The sequence below is a fragment of the Lycium barbarum genome, chromosome 6 (genome assembly GCF_019175385.1).
Source record: "Lycium barbarum isolate Lr01 chromosome 6, ASM1917538v2, whole genome shotgun sequence".
Classification (NCBI taxonomy): domain Eukaryota; kingdom Viridiplantae; phylum Streptophyta; class Magnoliopsida; order Solanales; family Solanaceae; genus Lycium; species Lycium barbarum.
The window spans coordinates 122,803,890-122,824,731 of NC_083342.1; the positions used below are offsets into that span (position 1 = coordinate 122,803,890).

General features: G+C 33.6%; 2 protein-coding genes across 3 annotated transcripts; one reads left to right on the plus strand and one right to left on the minus strand.

Moving 5' to 3' along the window:
- The first annotated feature begins 4,171 nt into the window (after positions 1-4,171).
- LOC132598505 (glucan endo-1,3-beta-glucosidase) lies at positions 4,172-7,399 on the plus strand. Its single transcript, XM_060311426.1, has 4 exons — positions 4,172-4,334; positions 5,513-6,217; positions 6,298-6,433; positions 6,865-7,399. Exons 1-4 carry the CDS (start codon positions 4,253-4,255, stop codon positions 7,049-7,051), a joined length of 1,110 nt encoding a protein of 369 aa, XP_060167409.1. The 5' UTR covers positions 4,172-4,252; the 3' UTR covers positions 7,052-7,399.
- Positions 7,400-8,950: 1,551 nt separating this feature from the next.
- LOC132598506 (nuclear envelope-associated protein 2-like) lies at positions 8,951-13,667 on the minus strand. Of its 2 annotated transcripts, XM_060311427.1 has the most exons (6): positions 13,649-13,667; positions 12,809-13,026; positions 12,308-12,415; positions 9,652-10,113; positions 9,463-9,564; positions 8,951-9,319 (listed from the first exon to the last, which is right to left on the minus strand). In XM_060311427.1, the coding sequence occupies exons 1-6, from the start codon at positions 13,650-13,652 to the stop codon at positions 9,155-9,157; spliced, it is 1,059 nt and encodes a 352-aa protein (XP_060167410.1). In that variant the 5' UTR covers positions 13,653-13,667; the 3' UTR covers positions 8,951-9,154. The 2 variants fall into 2 exon arrangements, with proteins under 2 accessions (XP_060167410.1, XP_060167411.1); XM_060311428.1 differs by lacking the exon at positions 13,649-13,667 and having other exon boundaries at positions 12,869-13,026.
- Between the last annotated feature and the right edge of the window lie 7,175 nt (positions 13,668-20,842).

Here is a 20,842-nt window from a genome sequence, read left to right on the forward strand (position 1 = left end):
TCGTCCGGGCAGTTTTGCTATCAAAAGAAGAAGAGGAGGAAATGGTTTCCATTTCCCTTTAGCATCTGCAGTGACCAGCCAAACATCAACTATTCAAAGAATCAACTCAGCAAACTTTCTATCCACTAAACCATAAGCTCTCGTGCTGTGTCCCGGAAGTTGTGGACATACAGCTCATGCAGACAATGTGTATCATCTTTTCCCCCATACAAATTTCTTTCTTCAAACCTTAGTGGTTCATTATTACATATATTTTATTAATATGGCCTATATGCTTGAAGCTACAACTTGACAACAAATCTTATTGTAATTTCCCGCTTTACGGCAAATTGTATTGAAAATCGCTTTTACCTTCGTCATCCATTAGTCACAAAGTTTAAACCTGAACTTTATAAATCACTAACAATTTTATCACTGTACAATTAGAGCGAAGCTTATCCTGACTTTAGCCTTATCTATAACACTATATATACACTATCACTTATCTCGACCTTTTAATTAATTGACTAAAATACTTATGTAGGGTGACAATAACACTTCTGCCGACCTATTAGTTAAATATCAAATTCGAAAGAAATACAAATAAAAAGCTACAGTATGTTGTATTGGTGGTTGCTTTTTATCTTCTCCTTTTTTGTAAAGAGAGTGAGTAGACTTCTTTGTGAGTGATAGTAGTTGTTTATTGAATTTAGATAGGCTGATCAATTCTTTTCAGCTGTCGGATGGCTTAGATTTAAGAAATTACAAATTAGCTCACATGGGAATGGATCCTTTTGATTCGACATAATACATTCGAAGGACTTCTGTTTTCTATACATCAAAAGTGTAAACAAAATTATATTATCAGTGTGATTTGACATGTTTTAATATGTTATTCCAGTTATTAACACGGAGTTTAAGTTATATACATTAAGAAGAGGCATGAAGGTTTTTTACATTGCTAGTGCAATTTAAATGGTTAGCCAAATTTTTAAATGATTAGCCAAATTATCTTTCTTTTTACATAAATAATACAGAAAAATTAAATTCTAAACATAGATGGAAAATCCATATTTTACGATCCAGACAACTAGCGCAAAAAGTGAAGCCGAATCCACCAAACCTTCCCTAATGCTTGGTTGCATGATCATAAAGAACCTTTTTTGTTAAAGGAGACCCAGCACATGTATTTCTGGACTATAATTTATAGTCCAACGATCCCAAAGCTAATGCACTAAAGATTATGAGAATTTCTTTATTTCTTTCTTTCTCCTTTGAATATAAATTTTCACTTTGTTTTCAGGACTAAATGAAAAGGGTTGATTGCATAGCTAGAGCTGTAATATTCTTTCTTTTTCTTTCCTTTTCTCCGTCGAGCGATAACCATGTAAACAATTCAACATCACTTCGCATTGTGATATCTAAGTAGTAGTTGTGATAAACTCAACCTCATGTTGTAGTCAGTTGGGGAGTTCACCCTTTTTTTCCTTCGGAATTAATAGGATAAAAGAAATCCAACTAAATTTACAACCATGAGGAGGTTGTCTAAGTCAAACGTGTAATAGTATGATTCAAATCGTGAATTTGCAACTGTATATGTTCTAGGGGTGTGGAATCATTTCTGTCAACAAAATTTTATATGACATGATTTTGACCACCAAGGATGTGGTGGGATGATTCGGATCCCTTCAAACCAAAGGTTTTAGGTTTGAACTTGGGAAAATAAAACTTCTTAGTGATGAGCTTGTACCATCGCTCGCTTGCCTGACATGCTTTTTGGGTAGCTTTTTTTATTGCAATTGCTACCTAACTTATATCCCATGCAAATCTGGATTAATTGGGCCGATAGGCAATATGCATGGTTAAACTTAAGGAAACTTAAACAAACCAAAAAAAAAAAAGGCAAGGTTTATTTTGTGTATTCGCGTGTATTCGGGCGAAATTCTCTCCTTGCCCGTCCAGGTTTGAACCTGGCCAACAACATTACTTTTTCTTACATATTTGATATACACTCAAAACACAAGGAGAAGAAGCTAGGGAAAATATGTAAGAAAAGAAATGTTGTTGGCCCGGTTCGAACCTGGGCGGGTAGGGGAAGAGCCTCGCCCAATAACCACTTCAATCACTCCAACTTTATGTATTTTGATATAGCTACGAATGACAATTTACAAAAGCACTGTAGCTACTAAATATAAATAAATTAAAAGGTAGTTATTATCAATAATTACCTCTTAGAAGAAGCTACACCAAGTAAAAATAACAAAAAGTTTTTGCTGCTAGCAATGTTTGGTGCAACTCTGTGGATAATTCTTCAAAAAAGTATGCATGTTCAATGTAACGTTATGACAAGAAATTAAAATTCAAAAACACTGTCCTTTGCTTCGCCAAGAAAAGGAGTAACAGATAAAAAGGCAAACAGAAATTGTCAGCAGCTCCACTTGCTGTGATATACCAAACATAAATCTGATATTATCTTTGACCATTTAAAAATAAAATTTGACATTTCATCCCCACCTCAATCTTTTTTTCTTGCATGTATCTGCAATTTCAACTTTTCCTTTTACAAAGCAGAATGTGAATTTTGAGGTCATCAAGAATTCAAGAAGGATCTGGAGAAGAGCATCCAATGATAGTATTGTACATACCTCCTTTATGTAGAGTTGGACTACATTATATCCTTTCCTGTTCTTGTTATCCAACACATTATTATCAAAAAAGGGTATTCAATACATATATAAATATTTTTAAAAATAATAATATGCCTACATATAATATGCCAATATCGCATTGAAAATTAATCTAAAGGAAACAAACTTTGATAATAGGCTGACCATTTTGCATCAAAATAAGACTTATCATACAATTTTGCAAGAAATCTTTCAAGTGGAAAAGGACTAAGGAAGCTTCAATCAGAACAAAGGTTGGGTCTGTTTTGAGAGTATTTATGTCAACTATTTTTGTCTACATATTGTAACCTAGTACAGATGTTTGGATTAAGTTCCAACATTTTCATATTAATTATTTACCTACCTTGGTTGTTGGTTGAATCATACTTCCTCAATACCAAATGATTGTCCAGAATTACGTTAAATCTTTCTCTTAAAGAGACTTTTTCTTTACGACTTTACCATTTTACCAAAATTACTATTTTGTTGTCACCGACTGTTAAACTAAACAATGTTAAAATACCTTCCTAGATTCAAATTTATCTTCGCTTTCAACCCATTTTCTTCGTTACCTTTTGCTTTTTTTTTTTCTTTCCTACCACTTTGTCTCCTTTCCCAACAGTTACTTTTATTCTAAAATTAGCATTAATAAACTATATAAGCTATTTTAACAAATAATAAGAATTCAAAATCTTATGTACATTCGATCTCTTTTACTTAAGGTATATAATATATTCTAAAATTAGCATTAATAAAATATATAAGCTATTTTAACAAATAAAAAAATCAAAATATTATTTATATATATATTTAAAAGTACATTAGATCTCTTTTACTTAAGATATAATATTGTGGACTTCTACCTTAATAATCGTGCACAGAATAAATGGTGCAGTGAATCTGGAGAGCAAGTAGTGTGATTTACATCAAATTAGAATATCATGGTATCTCCTGGTCTCATATTGCCTTAAAACATTGGCTCCACCGACCACTTTCAATGATTCGCTTTTTTATGAAAAAATAATATAATAATATTTTGATGTGCATACCTCGACTATTCTACGGGTTGTTTTTTTACAAAAACTATTAAAAAATATTACCTAATGCTTTTAATTTCTATTAACATTAATTGAAATCCTAGTTTTTCATTACATTTGTTCACTTTATTGATTTTCATGATCCTTTGCCCCATTCAAAGATAAGGTTTCCGCCCTTTGCTTTCAACATGCATGTAGCATTGTCTGCAATTTGCCAAGTGTTACTTTTTAGTATGAACTCAATCTTATAGAAATTTCAAAAATAATTTATGCTTTTCATAGTAGAGAAGCAAAAAAATATTTTTCAATATTTTCTTCATCACAAAGTAATCAACTTTTTTTTTTCCCCTATGTTATACATATACACTAGAAAGTTATATATTCGTTTCTTTTTTACTTTTCTCTCCTACCCCACCATTGTCTATCTCCTACTCATACCTTTTTTTCCCTTTCTCCCTTTTGCTATTTATATGTACAGCTTTTTTCATTCTGAGTTAAAAGGCGAGCATTATATAATTCCTACTATAGTTCCATTGGGGTCTCTTGCTCAAGTCACACACATTCAAGAAAATGTCCACCATTATAATGACTAGAGGAGCTTCAAAATATGTCTTCTTCTTCTCCTTGTTTATTCTTCTTGCTTGCATTTCTGGTAAGTGTACTTTCTTGATTTGGACTTTAAAGCATTTATGTGATTTCAGTTTAATGTTCCTATGTTTTACAAGAATGGGGTCTGAATGTTGATTAAAAGTAAGTTTCTTGTTTTTGCTGATGCTTCTATTATATGACTACTGTGTTCTTTGTCCAAGTTTAAGATTTGAAATTGGTAGCATTTCTGTGTTTCTGTTTAGTATTTGTCTATTTTACAAGAATGCTGTCTGAATGTTTGTTACGATCAAGTTTCTTGCTTTTTGCTGATTCTTCAACTACTGTGTTTTCTGTCCAAGTTTAAGAGCCCGTTTGGCCATAAGAATTATTCACTTTTTTCAGGAAAACTTTCACTTTTTTCCAAAATCAGCGTTTGGCCATGAAAATTTCAAATATAACTTGAAGTTGTATTCTGGAATTTGAAAAAAACTTGTTTTTCAAGTTTTTCACTTTTCAACTCCAACTCCAAAATTCCAAAGAAAGTGAATTTTTTTTTGGTTTCTATGGCCAAACGCCTACTAAGATTCTGAAATGCATTTTCCCTATTTTAGCTGCATGTGAGATTATTGATAGTTTGTTTTTATTTTCTCATGAGCAAGATTATTGGGGTTGATGTTATAACAGTTGATGTAATTCTATTTCCACCACCTGCTGGAATGTGTGGATTTCTGTAGTTAGACAAGTTCACTGTATCATTCTAATTAGGCTAGATCTGTTTCCTCCAGTAAATTAGCATTTTTGACAGTAAAGATCTGTTTTTTTTTTTTCCTTTCTTTTTCAATAGAACCCTTAAGCCCCAGATTTTAAATGTTTGTGTGGGAAGGTGGGATATTGAACCCAAGACCTTAATGACTTTGATAAAATGGCTTATCTGAGCTAAGTTTACATCATAAACTATAGTGGTAAAGCGAAGCCTATGCTAGAAATTAGCCGACCTTAATCAAGTCATAAGACTGTCATCTTATTCTAGAAATGTTCGGCAAATAAGATGAACTGGGATTTATCACCAGAAAAGATGTTTATATTAAACCAAGCATGCTAGATTTACCATGTCCACTTAAAAAAAGAGGCTCTGTTGGTTGAGATCTGATGTTATAAAAGCTAGAATACGTTAGTTTAATTCAAAGTTAAAATATGGCAAACAAGTTGCAGCAAGTTAAAGATTAGTAATGTTCTTTGCAGGATTATCCCCAGCTTTTAGCTTTAAGCACAAAGAGCTTGAAAAGGAAAGGGAACAAAAATTCCATTTTTTCGCGAAAGGACTGCTTGAATTGTTACCCATTAGAGCATTTAAACATGATGACTCGATGGATCCACCATCAACTGGATTTCCTACAACCCCTATCGTAAATCCTGTCACAACTCCAACTAATATGCCTCCAGATAACTCAGCTCCAACAGTTGTTACTGTCCCATCCACAAACCCCAACCCTGGAATTCCGAATCTTGGGTCTACACCTCCTGCAGCCCCTGTAACTGACCCGAACCCCAACCCCAACCCTCCGGGACCAATTACTAATCCAGTTACCACCCCCAGCACAGATTCACCCGTAAGTAATCCTGTAACAACGAATCCAACCCCCGTAGGTGGTGTTCCTGTCACCACCCCGGTAACGCCACCTGCAACTACAAATGCTCCTTCTACTGGAGGTGGGAGCTGGTGCGTAGCGAAGAATGGAGCAGCACAGACTGCACTTCAGTCGGCACTTGATTATGCTTGTGGGAAGGGAGCAGATTGCTCAGCCATCCAGCAGGGTGGAAGTTGTTATAATCCTAATAGTCTGCAAAGTCATGCATCCTATGCTTTCAATAGCTACTTTCAAAAGAATCCAGGGCAAACGAGCTGTGATTTTGGGGGTGCCGCCACGATAACCAACTCAAACCCAAGTAAGCAAAGAAAGATTCTTTATTGCTGTTATAAACCAGCATCTTATTGTTTTTCTTATCATTTACATGCTGACATACAGGCACCGGTTCTTGTGTTTTCCCTGCATCGGGGTCTTCTACATCATCGCCTACAACACCTACTCCAACAACTACCACGCCAACCTCTGGAACTCCAGCACCAACAACATCATCGACAACAGGTGCTGCAGTACCAGGGTAAGGGGAATTTTAATTCGTTTCATCAGTCTAAAAATACCCTTTTCGTTTCATTTTCTATGGTAGTGTTTGACTTGGCAAGGAGTTTAAGATATGAAGAAAGGCTTGTATATAAAATGTGTCAATTCTTTTTGTAACAAACTAAAAAGGGAAGTGCTTTGATAACCCACAGCAGAAGGCATTCCCAATAAGACCGATACTTCGAATCCTGCTTGGACGAAACGCAAGATATTGTCAATTAATAGAAGTACATCTTGCTTATTAACATCTCGGAAATATATAGCCATAGTTAGGGTAGTCAAACCAACTCTCATACGAGCTCCCGGCAGGCAGTTCATTCATCTGACACTAAACTAGGGCCACCATAAAAAATGGAACAGATGAAGTAATCCTTATGCTTTTCACTAACTTTCTGCATTGTAATTTTGCAGCTTAGCACCTCCAACAGGGACGAACGGGAACGACTCTGGTTTTGGAATGATGCCCTCGGGCATTGGTGAGAGTATCCCTCCAACTTCTACCACCTCACTGTCCATGTCAAACGGTTTGCAACCCCTAGTTGGCTGCATCATTCTAGTCGCCTCCGTAGCGACTAGCAAGCTTGTCTTGGAGATATGAGGAAAGAGGAAGCTCAATTGTCAAGTGAGAAGCTGGATTTTCAGTTTCAAGCTATGTACAGCTCTTGTGGAGGAAACGGAAGCAGTTAGGAGTATTCTCAGAGGCTTAGACATGACACGCCTATACACTGCTTTAGTATAGTTAATATATCGTGCATTCCAGCTACCTAGATGTAAAATTCATATATTAGTTTTAGAGACATCTATATTTACCACTTTTAAATAGTAATTCTTATTCAGTAAGTTCATCATGTCTGATGTTACACTGATATATTATATCTGTCTGCTTATGAAGGATCCTAGATCTCAGATGATCATTTAATATATACGATATATAGACTTAGCTCCATGTTTGTTTCAAATTAAAGAATATGCATTATATACCTAACAAAATTAGTTTTATATGCTTGCTTTTCATTGTTATTCCTTCATGGGAATTGAGTTAGGACAAAGTCAAAAGCATTTTACAACTATCAACATCAAAAGAGCAGCATTCTTTAAAGGACAAAGGTGCAAATATACTCCTCAATTTTGCGATTTAGAGCACATATACCTCTCGTTACAAAAGTGATGTATATATATTCCTATCATTACAAAATGGTATAAATATATCCTTTTCGGCGCTAACGGAATTTAAAAAAAAAACATTTAGGTTATTTTTTAATTTAAAATAATGCCACGTGACTTTAAAAATAAAAAGTCTACCCATTTTTTTTAGTGTACATACTTTTCTGAAGCCATATAGTAATTTTTTTCTGGTGGATCGGGTCTAGTTCATTTTAAAAAAATGGGTAAACTTATTTTTTTAAATAAACTAGACCCGACACACCAGAAAAAAATTACTATGTGGCTTTAGAAAAATATGTCTACTAAAAAAAGGTAGACTTTTTTAAAGTCACGTGACATTTTTTTTAATTAAAAAATAACCTAGATGTTTTTTTTTTAAATCCCATCAGCGAAAAGGGTGTATTTGCACTATTTTGTAATAGCAGAGAAATATTTACATCATTTTATAACGACACAGATATATATATACTATTTTTATAATGAGAGATATATCTACTCTAAATAGTAAAGTTAAAAATGTATTTTCGCCTTTGCCCTTATTTAAAAGAGGGAAAAGAGGCTGGCAATGCCCTATTAGTTGGAGGGATAAAAAGCCAATGTCTATTTTTCTTTCTGTGTGGTGTAATGATGGCCACTTAAAGTTGATTAATCAATGACCGCGCCGTACGGATTAAAGAATAAATTAGATTTAATTAAATGCATTAATAGTGTAAAACACTTTATATTGGTGTAACTTAACATGTCAGTAAACCTATTAAAGAATATAACGTGTTTAGTGTATAATATATTTAAATAAAAATATATAAATAAAGTCACCATGATTGCATCTTCCGATGGGTATTGACAACATTGGATGCTGATTCGATTTTTTGACTATATATTTCAGTATTTCTATGATTTAACATCAGAAAATTAGGCTTTCTCACTAGAAAGATATCCACTACAGATACGACAAGGGGACAAGAAATAATGCAAGGGGCCGGACAGATTGGGGCTAACTTAAATAATTAGGGGTCGTTTAGTGCATGATATAAGTTAGAATATCCAACATTAATTTTTTATATCATATTTGATAGAAGGTATAAATTTATCCTGAAATAAATCTATATCTTGTACCAAACAAGGTATAAAATGCATCCCTACTTAAAAGATGAGATATCCCTTTTTATCTCACTTATCCTGAGATTATTTTATATCATCTAAGGTATAAAATAATCCCAAAATATGGGATAAATTAATCCCCAAATTATAATTTCGAAATAATTTTAGCTACCTACCAAACAACCCCTTAGTACCACGAAATTTATGTTTCAATGATACGTTGAAAACATGATTATATAACGCATGTATCTAATAATTGAGGATCAAAATTATGGGTTCGGCTGTGACAGCCTTTGAGGTACAAAAAGATACCCCTTTTAAGTATGATTAACATTCCTACATATACAACAGTAGCTCTACAGCTTTCCCTAATTTCTCCCCGAGTTGAAACTAGCTACACATCTCCTTTTTACATAGTTAAGAACACTAATAAATATTACCGCTTCGAAAAGAGGACTAACACCAACATGGACATTGAAACAACAATCTTGAATCCTGAGGTATCCCAGAAGTTCTGTTTATTATCGCTGGAAGTTCCGAATTGCTTAGTCGCTAATTGGTCTCTCAGTTCCTTAATAGCTTTGTCACGTCGTTCCCCCATCTGTATTTATGTTTGCATGTAATGACATTAGTGTAATGATTTACCAAATTAGCGAAAGAATTGAACTGAGAATTCTTTAATTAAAACCAATGGGTTTACTGTAGACATAATTTCATCAATGTAGTAGTAAAGAGTAGAATTACCCTATGGAGCTTGCGAGTTTGAGTTCGAGCCTCTTGGAGACAGAATTCCAACTTCATAATCCTCTTTTTCAACTCTTGATCAGCCCTGCGATGCTTTTCTAACTGTCCAGAAAAAAAGTTACAAATCGTGAGACAGAATCACTCATAAAGTATTATAGAACTTAGAAATCTGGGAAATATGTAGCAAACCTGAGATTCCAACTCATTGGTTTTTAGTCTCCAGTGGGCAGACATGATCCTGATTTCATCCCTAAGTTTGGCAATTTCTTCATCTTTGTTCGTCAACAGCTTGTTCATCTTCTCAATATTCTTTGGTGAGACCTCATCTAAAATCTTCCTCAATTCACAATCTTTGTTTGCGCTGGATTTTGCTAATGCTTGCATGATATCATGCTCAATTCTCACGACCTCATCTTTCAATTGCTTTTGGGATGTTTCTCTTGCTTGAAGATCCTTCTGCAAAAGATCTAACTGCTCACCAAGTCTATTTACACGAACTTCATGTTCCTTTAGTGAACTGTTCTTCTCATCCAACTCTTTCAAAAGCGCCAAACACTGAAGCTGTGCAGATTGAGCTGATGCAGCACTTGCATTTGCAGTTGCTTGAGTAGTGGAAAGTTGTGATCTAAGATCATCCAACTGCTTGACATACTGGATCACATTTAGACCTGATGTTATTAAATGCATACCAATATCCTAGGAAACCAGACTACTGCTTTATGTTATTCTTGAGTGAGTTTATTAAAATTGTTAATAATACGTAAAACTAAATAAATGAGCACAATTTACACATGTTCACATGCCTAATTAACTGGTTCATAGAAACCAGTGCATACTTGAGTTTTTCAAGTTTACAAACTACTGTCTACCATGTCTCGTGCAAATTTCTGACAGCCTGCTCTTCCTCAGACTGTCATTGAATATAAAAGAAAAATAAATGACGGCAATATATTGGAGGAAACTAGATCGTGAGAACTGTGGTAAGAGCATCAGATTGAACTCAAGCTAAGGAAAAACAAGACAGTTGTTTGGAGAAAATGTTCTACAAAATTGTAATGAAGAAAAACAAGCGGGGCCGCCAATAACTACACCTCAGCCAACCCCCAACCCCACCACACCCAAATAAAAAAGGAAAACGGAAATTTACTGATAGAAGTGAAAAAAGCTGAACCCAAGCAGGCTGAAAAGCAAATAGGTCACTCGAATGATTCCCTGCAACTGCTTCAATTGATAATTTATGCATATAATTTCGTGCAGTAATTGTTTCTTTGATTTGCACCGAGGACAATAGAACTGTCATTTTTCTCCACAAAAATTATCACATTCTTATTGTAACTATGCATGTTTAAAGACAATAAAGGAAAAAGTCAAACGCAAGCGAACAATTAGTTAGTATCTTAAATTAACCGGACGAGAAATATTCTTCACAAAAAAAGCCCCCTTGTGCAATCAACACCTTAGAAGAATTAAAAAAAAAAAAAAAAAAAAAAAAAAAAAAGCAAAGGGTTTAATAGGAATTGGATTAATTAGGGATACTGTATAATTATTTAGATTTGAAGTATGTCACTTTTTTGGTCAAACTTTAGGAGTTTAAGGAAGTACTACCATTATGTGCTAGTCACGCTAATTTCCTTTTAAGTTCACTTTAATCTACTTAAGGAGATGTATCATCATACATTTACCATTATGACACACTTTTTAATCAAATCAAATCATTCATTCCTAATACACCAATATGGTGTCAAAAATATGAATCAACCACAGATATCCAGGTTGTCAGTCATATATACATTTGACTTAATCACATCTAATTGACCATGTAAAATAAAGTCGTCCTGAACGAGGCAGAATCAGCACATAAGTTACCCCTATTTGCATCAGAAAAGAAACTGTAGGAGGAGGAGAAAAAAGCACCAGATATACTAGAAATGCTACCTAAGATGCTCATTCGAACACACTTTATTTGAATCAGCTGGAACAACCACCATGTTAAATTCAACTAATCACTTTTCCAACAATCTGAGGATCCAAGATTCTCAATGACCAGTATACTCAGGGTTTGAGCAATGATATATGCTTCAATATCAAAGGCATCAAGATACATAATACCAAGAGATGAGTACCAAATAAGACAGTTTTAGCACTACCTATATTTATCCTTTCCTAGAAGCTGGTTACATAAAAGGCATGCATGGGGGTAGAGTTTCGCTAGCCTAATGATTCCAAAAGAAAACCTCAATCATATGGCATAATGTTAATCCTCAAAAAAATATACAGTTATGACGACTACAGATAGGGAGCTCAAGTGGACTCAACAAATTAATAGATGTATATTTAATTAGAAATGCACAACAAAAGGAAGGAAAGTGACGTTTAAGACACAGTGCTGCCCATCTAAAAGCCACTAACATATGAATCCAAAAAGTTGTTTGATTTGTTAAATGGTAAGTTGTCCATGATTCCTATTTATCTCACTAACTCGGATAAAAGAAACAAAGTTTTAGAACCATTCAAACACAAAGACAAAGTCCTTGGACCACTTCACTCGGATCGAACTACTAGAGACAATAATGTTCCATTAATTCCTCAAACCTATTCCTCTATTTCCCAAAAGGACAAACAAGAAATACCAGAAAGTAGCCTCAAAAGATATCCACCATAATGTGACTTTCAAGTACCTTTTCTTTTAGTAATTACAAATTAACTCTAATGCCCCCCACACAAGATCTTGAAACCCAACTCATCCCTGATCTAAACCCACTAAATTACTCCCAAAATAAAAACCATCAAACCGAAGATACAAGAAAATTTGAACAAATAGACTCAACTTTTTCAAGACTATTACCTTCTCAGTGTTTATAGCTGAAACTTGAAGCTGTCCGTTCCTCGCCTCCAAATTCTTCTGCAATTTGTTTATCTCTTCTTCCATTTTCTTAGCTTTACTCTCTGCTTCCTGTAAATAAAAAACAATAAAAACACAACAATAATCAAACCCCAAGTCCAAGAATCACCTGACCCACATTTCAAATCTACTTCACATAGGACAAAAACAAAAAAGTTACTCCCTATGTTGGCACAGTTGGCATTTTAAGATTCAAAATTTTAAACTTTGACAGTGAAATCAGACATAAAAGCTTTCAGTTAAATTTTTTAAATAAAATTTATATATTTAGAAATTACAGAAAAAAAATACTATAAATAACAATAATTAACAACTTAAATTACTTAAAATGCATAAAAAGAAATTTCGGTTAAAAAAAAACTTGGTTGACTCTCAAAATTCCAACTGTGCCATTAAGACGGGAGAATAAAAATGATTTCACAAAACCATAAACCAAAATTAGACCTGTCTGGTTAGGGTTTCACGAACAAAAGACTGTTCTTGACAAGCTAGACGGCTACGAACCTCCTTCAGCTCAGCCGCAAGTGACACCACGTTTCGCCTGAAATTCTGTTTCTTCTCACTCAGATCTTTCAACAACGGATCCACCACATAACACGACGTCGTTGAAGATGACGACGATGGCCTTTCTTCCATTAATTCAACTTTGTTTTCTATTTTGCCTATGAAGCGTATAAAACCCAGAAAGGAAAGAATAAACTGAGATACTTCTACCTATGAACTTAGCAATTAAAGCTAACAACCTATCACCCTTTGCATGTGAATATGTAAGGTACGCATTTAAGACGCTGACCCAAATTTAGAATTATTTTCAAATAACAATAATGGAAACAGAATAATTATAAATGTAAGATAATACGTTATACTTAATGGTACCTCAAATTTTGATTTTTTTTATACGGTTGATAATATTTCATGAATCAATTTCATTATTATGGAGAGAGAGAAAATGACAGATCAGTGTTTTGAAAACGAAAGAGGTGCAAGTGGACAGTCAAAATGGAGGTTCAATTTGCTTAAAATTAAATCCACACGACTCTACACACTTCTAACAAACAATCAAGAAACACGTTCCCTACACAACTAGTAAAAAAAATACACCCTTTTTTCCCATAAACACACGCATACAAAAAAAAAACACGTTATCCCTACACAGCTGGAAAAAAAAAATATTTGTTACCCGTAAACACACACACACACAAAAAAAAAAATCATGCATGAATACATGAGCTTAATTACACAGAGAAGGAGTAGAAAAGAAAAAGAAAAGAAGAAAGAACAAACCCATACTCAATAAATCTGAGTCAAAGGATGAACGGTGGAGATAGAAATGGTAGCGTGTTGGGTGGCAGTTTAATGTAGCAGTAAATAAGGTAAGCTGAAATGTAGCAACATGTCTATCGTCTTAACAGAGTCAAAGAGAGATGAAGGTGATGATGTGGAGGTTCGGAATTTGAACATTAGGTTCGAAGTATCCGAGCCTTTGGTTTTTCGAGTTGACAGATAGGATTTTGGTTTGGAAACTGGTGTAGGTTCGGGTTTACCGAGCCTTGGGTTTTGGGACAAAGGACAAATTTCGAACCTTGGCATAAAATGACCTCAGCGCGGCAAATCTAAAAAGTTTCATCAACGGATGAGATCTGTTCACGTGAGATTGTTTCAACCGTCAGATAAAAAACTTGACTATTTTCACATGCAATTGGAAGTTTGGTACTTATATACACTTCGATGATTTGTATACTTAATTTACACCCTGTCAGAGATTTGTTTGACAATTCTTAAGTCGGTTAAGACAAGAAATCCTGAATTTAGGAAAAAGAAGGAATTAGAAAACAAACAAATTTTTAATGAAGGAATTAATTTATTGGTCTATCTTTAAATATCAATATTAAAAAAGGCTAAAAAGGAAATGAATTGATTTCACATTGCTACAACAATACCGTATGGACCAATCTAATCTATATATCATATAAAGTTAGACATAAATAAAATGATGTGACACCTCCATCATTCCTATTTATCTTTTTTCTCATTTTTTTTGCATTTTTAAGTCATTCTTTTTATTTAGTTATTGTTAAAAAATCCATAATTAATGAGGAAATTAAAGAATCTGTTAGTGGAAATTCCAAAAGTCATAGTTAGAAGTTACATCCACTACCGTTACTAAGAGTCTAAAGGTATTTGAAATATATATACTATTTCTTCATCTCCTCACTCAGCACTGTCTACTCTTTGGTTTACTGTAGTAGCACAGGTCAGGCATTATATCACGACCTTAATGATAAAATCTTATTTGATCAGGTAAAGTTGATTCTTGCACAATTTTCGTTATTCCTATAGGGTTGCTGTAGGTGTAGTGCTCTTACATTGGTTAACATTTTCACAGGATAGTAATCTTAGACTCTTGCTTTGGCCTGATGAAGAACAGTAGAGATGGGAAGAATTACAGTGCTAACGTAACTTGGCTTCGCTCCCCCAGAGTACATGAAAGCAGGTCAAATATGATTTCTTTAAGCTATTATTTTCCCAATGATTTATTTATTTCATCATTAATATTATTAAAACCGTTTAATTCTCATTATTTACGATCTCATATGTAACATATATCCCCTTTATACCCATTTATCAAATACTATTAAACCCATTTAATTCTCATTTACTTGCTCCATATACAACATTCTCATATGCCCAACAAATCAATGTTGAAGTAATATTTCTTCAGGCTCGAGCCATTTCCCATCAACTGCAGTAACGTTTTACTAATCTTCTCACCCTTTCTCTCTTTTTGCTTTAGTAAAGTTAATTTTCATTATGGTCTTAGGTCTAACAATTTCCAGGCGGAAGCATGGTAAGAAGTAATCTAAGCATTGATTTGTTATCATAATGCTCTAAAGTAAAGTTGTTATCATAGATTATTTGATGATAAATTAGGAATTTTTTTTTATTGAAATAAGAAGAGACAAAGATTTCTCATGTTTGAGGTTCGTTGCTCAAAAGCACTGAAAGAGTAATAGTAATATATATTGTACTTAGATTTATAGGCAGTGCAAAAATTTGGATGAAGTCATAATCTGGTTTTCTGACAGTTGTGTGAGCTCTAATGATGAAATTTAGGTTTTCATAGCTTAAAAATGTGAAATAAAAATCCTATTTATATTTGTACGTGCATAAAAATCATTTTTCCTATCTCGATTAAATTATTGAAAAAATTTACTAATTTTCTCAACCGCGCAGTACTAAACAGGGGAAAGGATCCCCGAATTTCCTTTTAATTTGGGGACACAGATAACAATTTCGGTAGAAAGAAATTTACGAGGCATGTGAATGTACAATAAACAATTCTTGCCTTCTTGGCATGTTAAGCATCTCTGACTTTTCTAATAGAACACTAATTTTTCGCCAAAAACAAAACGAAAAATCATTATAGAGGCTATGTTCATCATAGGTTCGAGGATGCAAAATTTTCTTAATTGGTTGAATGTTAAATGTCATTATATGTGAAAACAAAATTTCAAGTTAACTGTAGTAGAGTAGAGTTATTTGTTAGAATAAGATTTTTTTAATGATTAATGTTTGTAAAATGAAATCTTCGTAACCGTGCGAAGCGCGGACTTGTTCTCTAGTTTAAAAAAATCTTGATTGGGATTAGGTAATTAATCATTTAAGATGAACCTTTTCTATGACTTCTTTCTTCATTAAAAAAACATAGATTCATATCACAAAAATTGATCTTTCATCATTAACTAGAGATTTCATGTTTGAGTTTTAGGTATGAAGTCACCTTTGTTAGAGAACGTTTACCACCAATGTGGGAATCCCTAATACAAATTCAAATTAAAAAAGCTAGGCTTAAATATGAATACCGAATACGGATGGAAAATAAAAAGAAAATAATTCATTGTTCTTATGTTCCTTCTTTCTCAATACGTTAGAGTTACCTCTTATAAATACGAATCGAATTATCTTTTTCCTTTTACCAATAATCAAATAAACTATCTTATTATTTCATCCACTCGAACAACATAAAGTAACATGGAAAGAGAAAGAGTAATAAAATCTTTAATTATCTCATTTAAAATTGTCAAAAACTCTAAACAAAAAGGGGGAAAAAAGAAAATAAAGATTGAATGGAAATCAAGTTGTATCACACCATCATTAAGAATGTCGCCTCTTATTTTGAAATTCAAAAGCAAATAAGCAATACATCAATTTTCTATGATATGCATCGTTGACAAATTGTACATAAGGGTTCGAGTATGCATGAATAATAGGATATTCGAGTCCACATTAACTAAGACTTATAAATTAAGGCTTGGTGGAGCCAATAAGACAAATAACACCAAACTCAAACAGTTAAACTGAGAAACATTATGTATTTCGATTTTCACCAATAACGTGTGGGAGTTTTGTTTACCTTTTTTATTTTATTTTAACCACTTGATCACTCCATCTAGGAGGATTGATTGTATTTTCTGATTCTAACTTTTAACATATCAACTAGTGGTAGAGACGTTCTATCAATAATGTGCGAGTAATTTTCTTTATTCTAGCACCTCACTCTATATATCTAGGAGGAGTAATAGCATTTTCGTTCACTTTCCAAGCAATTCAAACCTTTAGTTTATCAATTAGCAGTAAAGATTCTCTATTATTAGATCAAACCTCACTCGTCCTTGTCAAACTTCTCATTTTCTTTCCTAATCCAATTGATGTTGATGCTTATACGTAAAAAAAGATGAGATATTTTATATGATTAACTTAACAACATAATAGAAGCTTTAGAAAGTAGATCATAAATTTCCAGAGTATAGATGATAAACCTTCTTGTTTAACCTTGCGAGGTTACGTAAGATGATTGCAATTAAGGTCATAATACCAAGAGAAAGCAAAATAAACTTTACGTGAATCACGTGTGACCTTTTCCAACTTACCACGTATAGTACTGATGGCATTTTAGAGCATTTTTATATTAAAATATATTGTATGAAAGTTCATTGGTCAAATGCAACATTCTATTGCTGCATTCATTTTCCGTTGTGGCCAGTGGCCATAAAGAGGCAGAGAAAGGTTTCATTTTCTCTCACGTTTTGGAGCCTTAATTGGCCTTTACTTTTTATTCTTCCACTATCTCATTACTCATCCATATTCATCCTCTTTAGTGTTGTAACTCATTTAACCTCCAACTAATAATTCTTCCATTTATCTACCTACTTGACTACCCTATTCATATCAAATTAATTCAAGGATGATTTTTCTAGCTATAAATAGTTAGTCATCCTTAACTTGTGGGGTGTGTAGAAAAATATATACTTTGGAGAGTTCTTGAAAAGTGAGGAAACTAAAAGAGAGTTTATTAGTTGAAGGAAGGTGTTCTTCTTTTTGGTGGAGCTTTGTACTCAACATTTTGTCAGAGTTTGTTGAGTTATACGATGTGATCGGGCTGTTGTATCCTGGAGGGGACAAGTCAGAAAGATTACTGCTGGACCGGTAAATTTGCTGCAGTGGGCTTGAATCTCCTTAAAGAGAGCAAGATATCCGCGCCTCAGCCGAAGATATTTTTATTTCTTCATTTTTATTTTTCTATTGTAATTGTAATTTCATTGTAATATCACCAACAATTTTAAGGAGATTCATATGGCTACAATTGAAAAATCGGCGGATGTCAAAGTAGGAGATCTTAACAAGCCATTTCGGTTCAACGGTACTCATTTTAAGAGATGGAAGGGTAAAGTACTTTTCTACTTAAGTCTTCTCAATGTTTCGTATGTGTTAACTGAGAAGAATCCAAATAAAGTAGACAACTCTTCCATGAATGATGAAGAACTTATTTCTCTTCAAGAAAAAACTGAAAAGTACGATAAAGATTCATACAAGTGTCGGTATTATTTACTTAATTGTCTATCAGATAATTTTTATGATTATTATGATAGAACTTACTCTACTGCAAAGAAAATTTGGAAAGCATTGCAGAGTAAATATGATACCGAGGAGCCTGGAGCGAAAAAATATGCTGCTAGTAGATTTTTTCGTTTTCAAATGGTGGACAACAAATCAGTGGTAGATCAAGCTCAAGACTTTATAATGATTGTTGGAGAGCTTAGATCCGAGGAGATCAAAATTGGAGATAACCTTGTTGTTTGTGGCATAATAGATAAACTTCCACCTTCATGGAAGGAATTTCAAAATGCTATGCGCCACAAACAAAAGGAAACCTCTCTTGAGACGTTGATTATGCGAATCCGCATGGAGGAAGAGGCGAGGGGCCAAGATGCACTTTTGCAAACGAAAGAGAGCAACTTACAACCCGTCACAAATAAGGTAAATTTAATTACTTCAAATATTGTTGCTCCTAATACTAACAAAAATACCTCTATGAAGCCTAAGAAGAAAATATTCAAGAAAAATAATGGTAGACCTCCCAAGAAAAATAATGGTGGTAACAACCAAACACAAAATCAACAAGCACAAAATGGAGGACCATGCTTTGTCTGTGGCAAGAGTGGGCATATTGCTCGATTTTGTAAGTTTCGGAAACGTGGTCCTACACCTCAGGCGAACATTACCGAAGAGCCACTTGTGGCGGTGATAACAGACATAAATATGGTTGAAAATGTTGATGGATGGTGGGCTGATTCTGGTGCAAACCGTCATGTCTGCTATGACAAAGATTGGTTCAAAGTGTATACTCCATTTGAGGATCCCAAAACCATCATACTTGATGATTCTCACACTACTCAAGTGCTTGGAAAGGAAGATGTCGAGTTGAGCTTTACCTCAGGAAGGGTGTTAATTTCAAAAGATGTACTTTATACTCCTTCCATGAGAAAAAATTTGATGTCTAGTTTTCTTCTTAATAAAGCAGGCTTCAAACAAATTATTTAGTCTGATCAATATGTAATAGTGAAAAAAGGTATTTTTGTGGGAAAGGGGTATGCTTGTGATGGGATGTTTAAGTTGAATGTTGAGATGAATAAAATTACTAATTCTGTTTACATGCTTTCTTCCACTAATTTTTGGCATGCTCGTTTGTGTCATATTAATAATCGTTATGTGGGAATCATGAGTAGTTTAGGATTAATCCCAATGATTAAAAAGGATTTTGAAAAATGTGAAGCTTGTAGTAAAGTCAAAATCACAAAAAGTCCTCATTTTCAAGTTGAAAGAAAAGCTGAATTATTAGAGTTAATTCATACTGATATTTGTGAACTTGAAGGAATTTTAGCTCGTGGAGGAAATAACTATTTTATTACTTTTATTGATGATTTTTCCAAGTATACATATGTTTTCTTGATGAAAAATAAAAGTGATGCTTTTGAAAATTTTAAAATTTATCTCCATGAAGTTGAAAACCAGTTTGGTAGAAAAATAAAAAGAATTAGAAGTGATAGAGGTCGTGAATATGAGTCTAATGAGTTTAATTCTTTTGTTAGATCATTGGGAATAATTCATAAAACTACTCCACCTTACTCTCCTGCGTCTAATGGTGTAGCGGAGATAAAAAATAGAACTTTGGTTGAGTTGACTAATGTCATGCTTATTGAGTCTAGTGCACCTCTAAATTTTTGGGGTGAAGCTATTTTAACTGCTTGTTATGTGTTGAATCGTGTGCCTCATAAAAAGACTAAATTAACACCATTTGAGTTGTGGAAAGGTCACAAGCCAAATTTGGGATATCTAAGAGTTTGGGGTTGTCTAGCTTATGTAAGTCTAATGGATCCCAAAATAAGTAAATTGGGTAAAAAAGTTACTACTTGTGCTTTTCTTGATTATGCTTCAAATAGTACAGCCTATAGATTTTTTAGTCTTGAAGATAATATAATAATAGAATCAGGTGATGCTATTTTTCATGAAGATAAGTTTCCATTTGGTTCTAAAAATAGTGGGGGTCATAAGACTAACGAAAATATTTTATCACTACCTAGTTCTTCTACTTCTGTTTTGAAAAATAAAGAAAGTGATGATTTTGAGTTAAGGAGAAGTAAAAGAGCTAGAGTAGAAAAAGATTTTGGTCCTGATTTTTATGTTTTTAATGTTGGAGATGACCCTCTCAATTTACAAGAAGTTTTATCTTCACATGATGCTATTTTTTGGAAAGAGGCTGTAAATGATGAAATGGAATCACTTATTTCCAATAAAACTTGGAAGTTAGTTGATTTACCACCGGGTTGTAAAACAATTGGGTGTAAATGGGTCCTTAGAAAAAAGTTAAAACCGGATGGCTCTGTTGATAAATATAAGGCTAGACTAGTTGCTAAAGGTTTTAAACAACTAGAAGGCCTAGAATTTTTTGATACTTTTTCTCCGGTAACTAGGATTACATTCATAAGGCTTTTAATTGCTATTGCTGCAATTTTTGATTTGCATATTCACCAAATGGATGTAAAAACTGCTTTTTTAAATGGGGACCTAAATGAGGAAATTTATATGGAACAACCCGAAGGTTTTGTTGAAGCAGGCCAAGAAAGCAAAGTGTGTAAA

What these genes read in the sequence shown, in the direction of transcription:
- LOC132598505 (XM_060311426.1), top strand. Translation starts at nt 4,253, where the DNA reads ATGTCCACCATTATAATGACTAGAGGAGCTTCAAAATATGTCTTCTTC. An exon ending in TCTTCTTGCTTGCATTTCTG is followed by an intron (nt 4,335 to 5,512) that starts GTAAGTGTACTT and finishes TGTTCTTTGCAG; the next exon opens with GATTATCCCCAGCTTTTAGC. An exon ending in ACAGGTGCTGCAGTACCAGG is followed by an intron (nt 6,434 to 6,864) that starts GTAAGGGGAATT and finishes GTAATTTTGCAG; the next exon opens with CTTAGCACCTCCAACAGGGA.
- LOC132598506 (XM_060311427.1), bottom strand. An exon ending in CAGCTATAAACACTGAGAAG is followed by an intron (nt 10,114 to 12,307) that starts GTAATAGTCTTG and finishes AATGTGATCCAG; the next exon opens with TATGTCAAGCAGTTGGATGA. An exon ending in CCAATGAGTTGGAATCTCAG is followed by an intron (nt 9,565 to 9,651) that starts GTTTGCTACATA and finishes TTTTCTGGACAG; the next exon opens with TTAGAAAAGCATCGCAGGGC.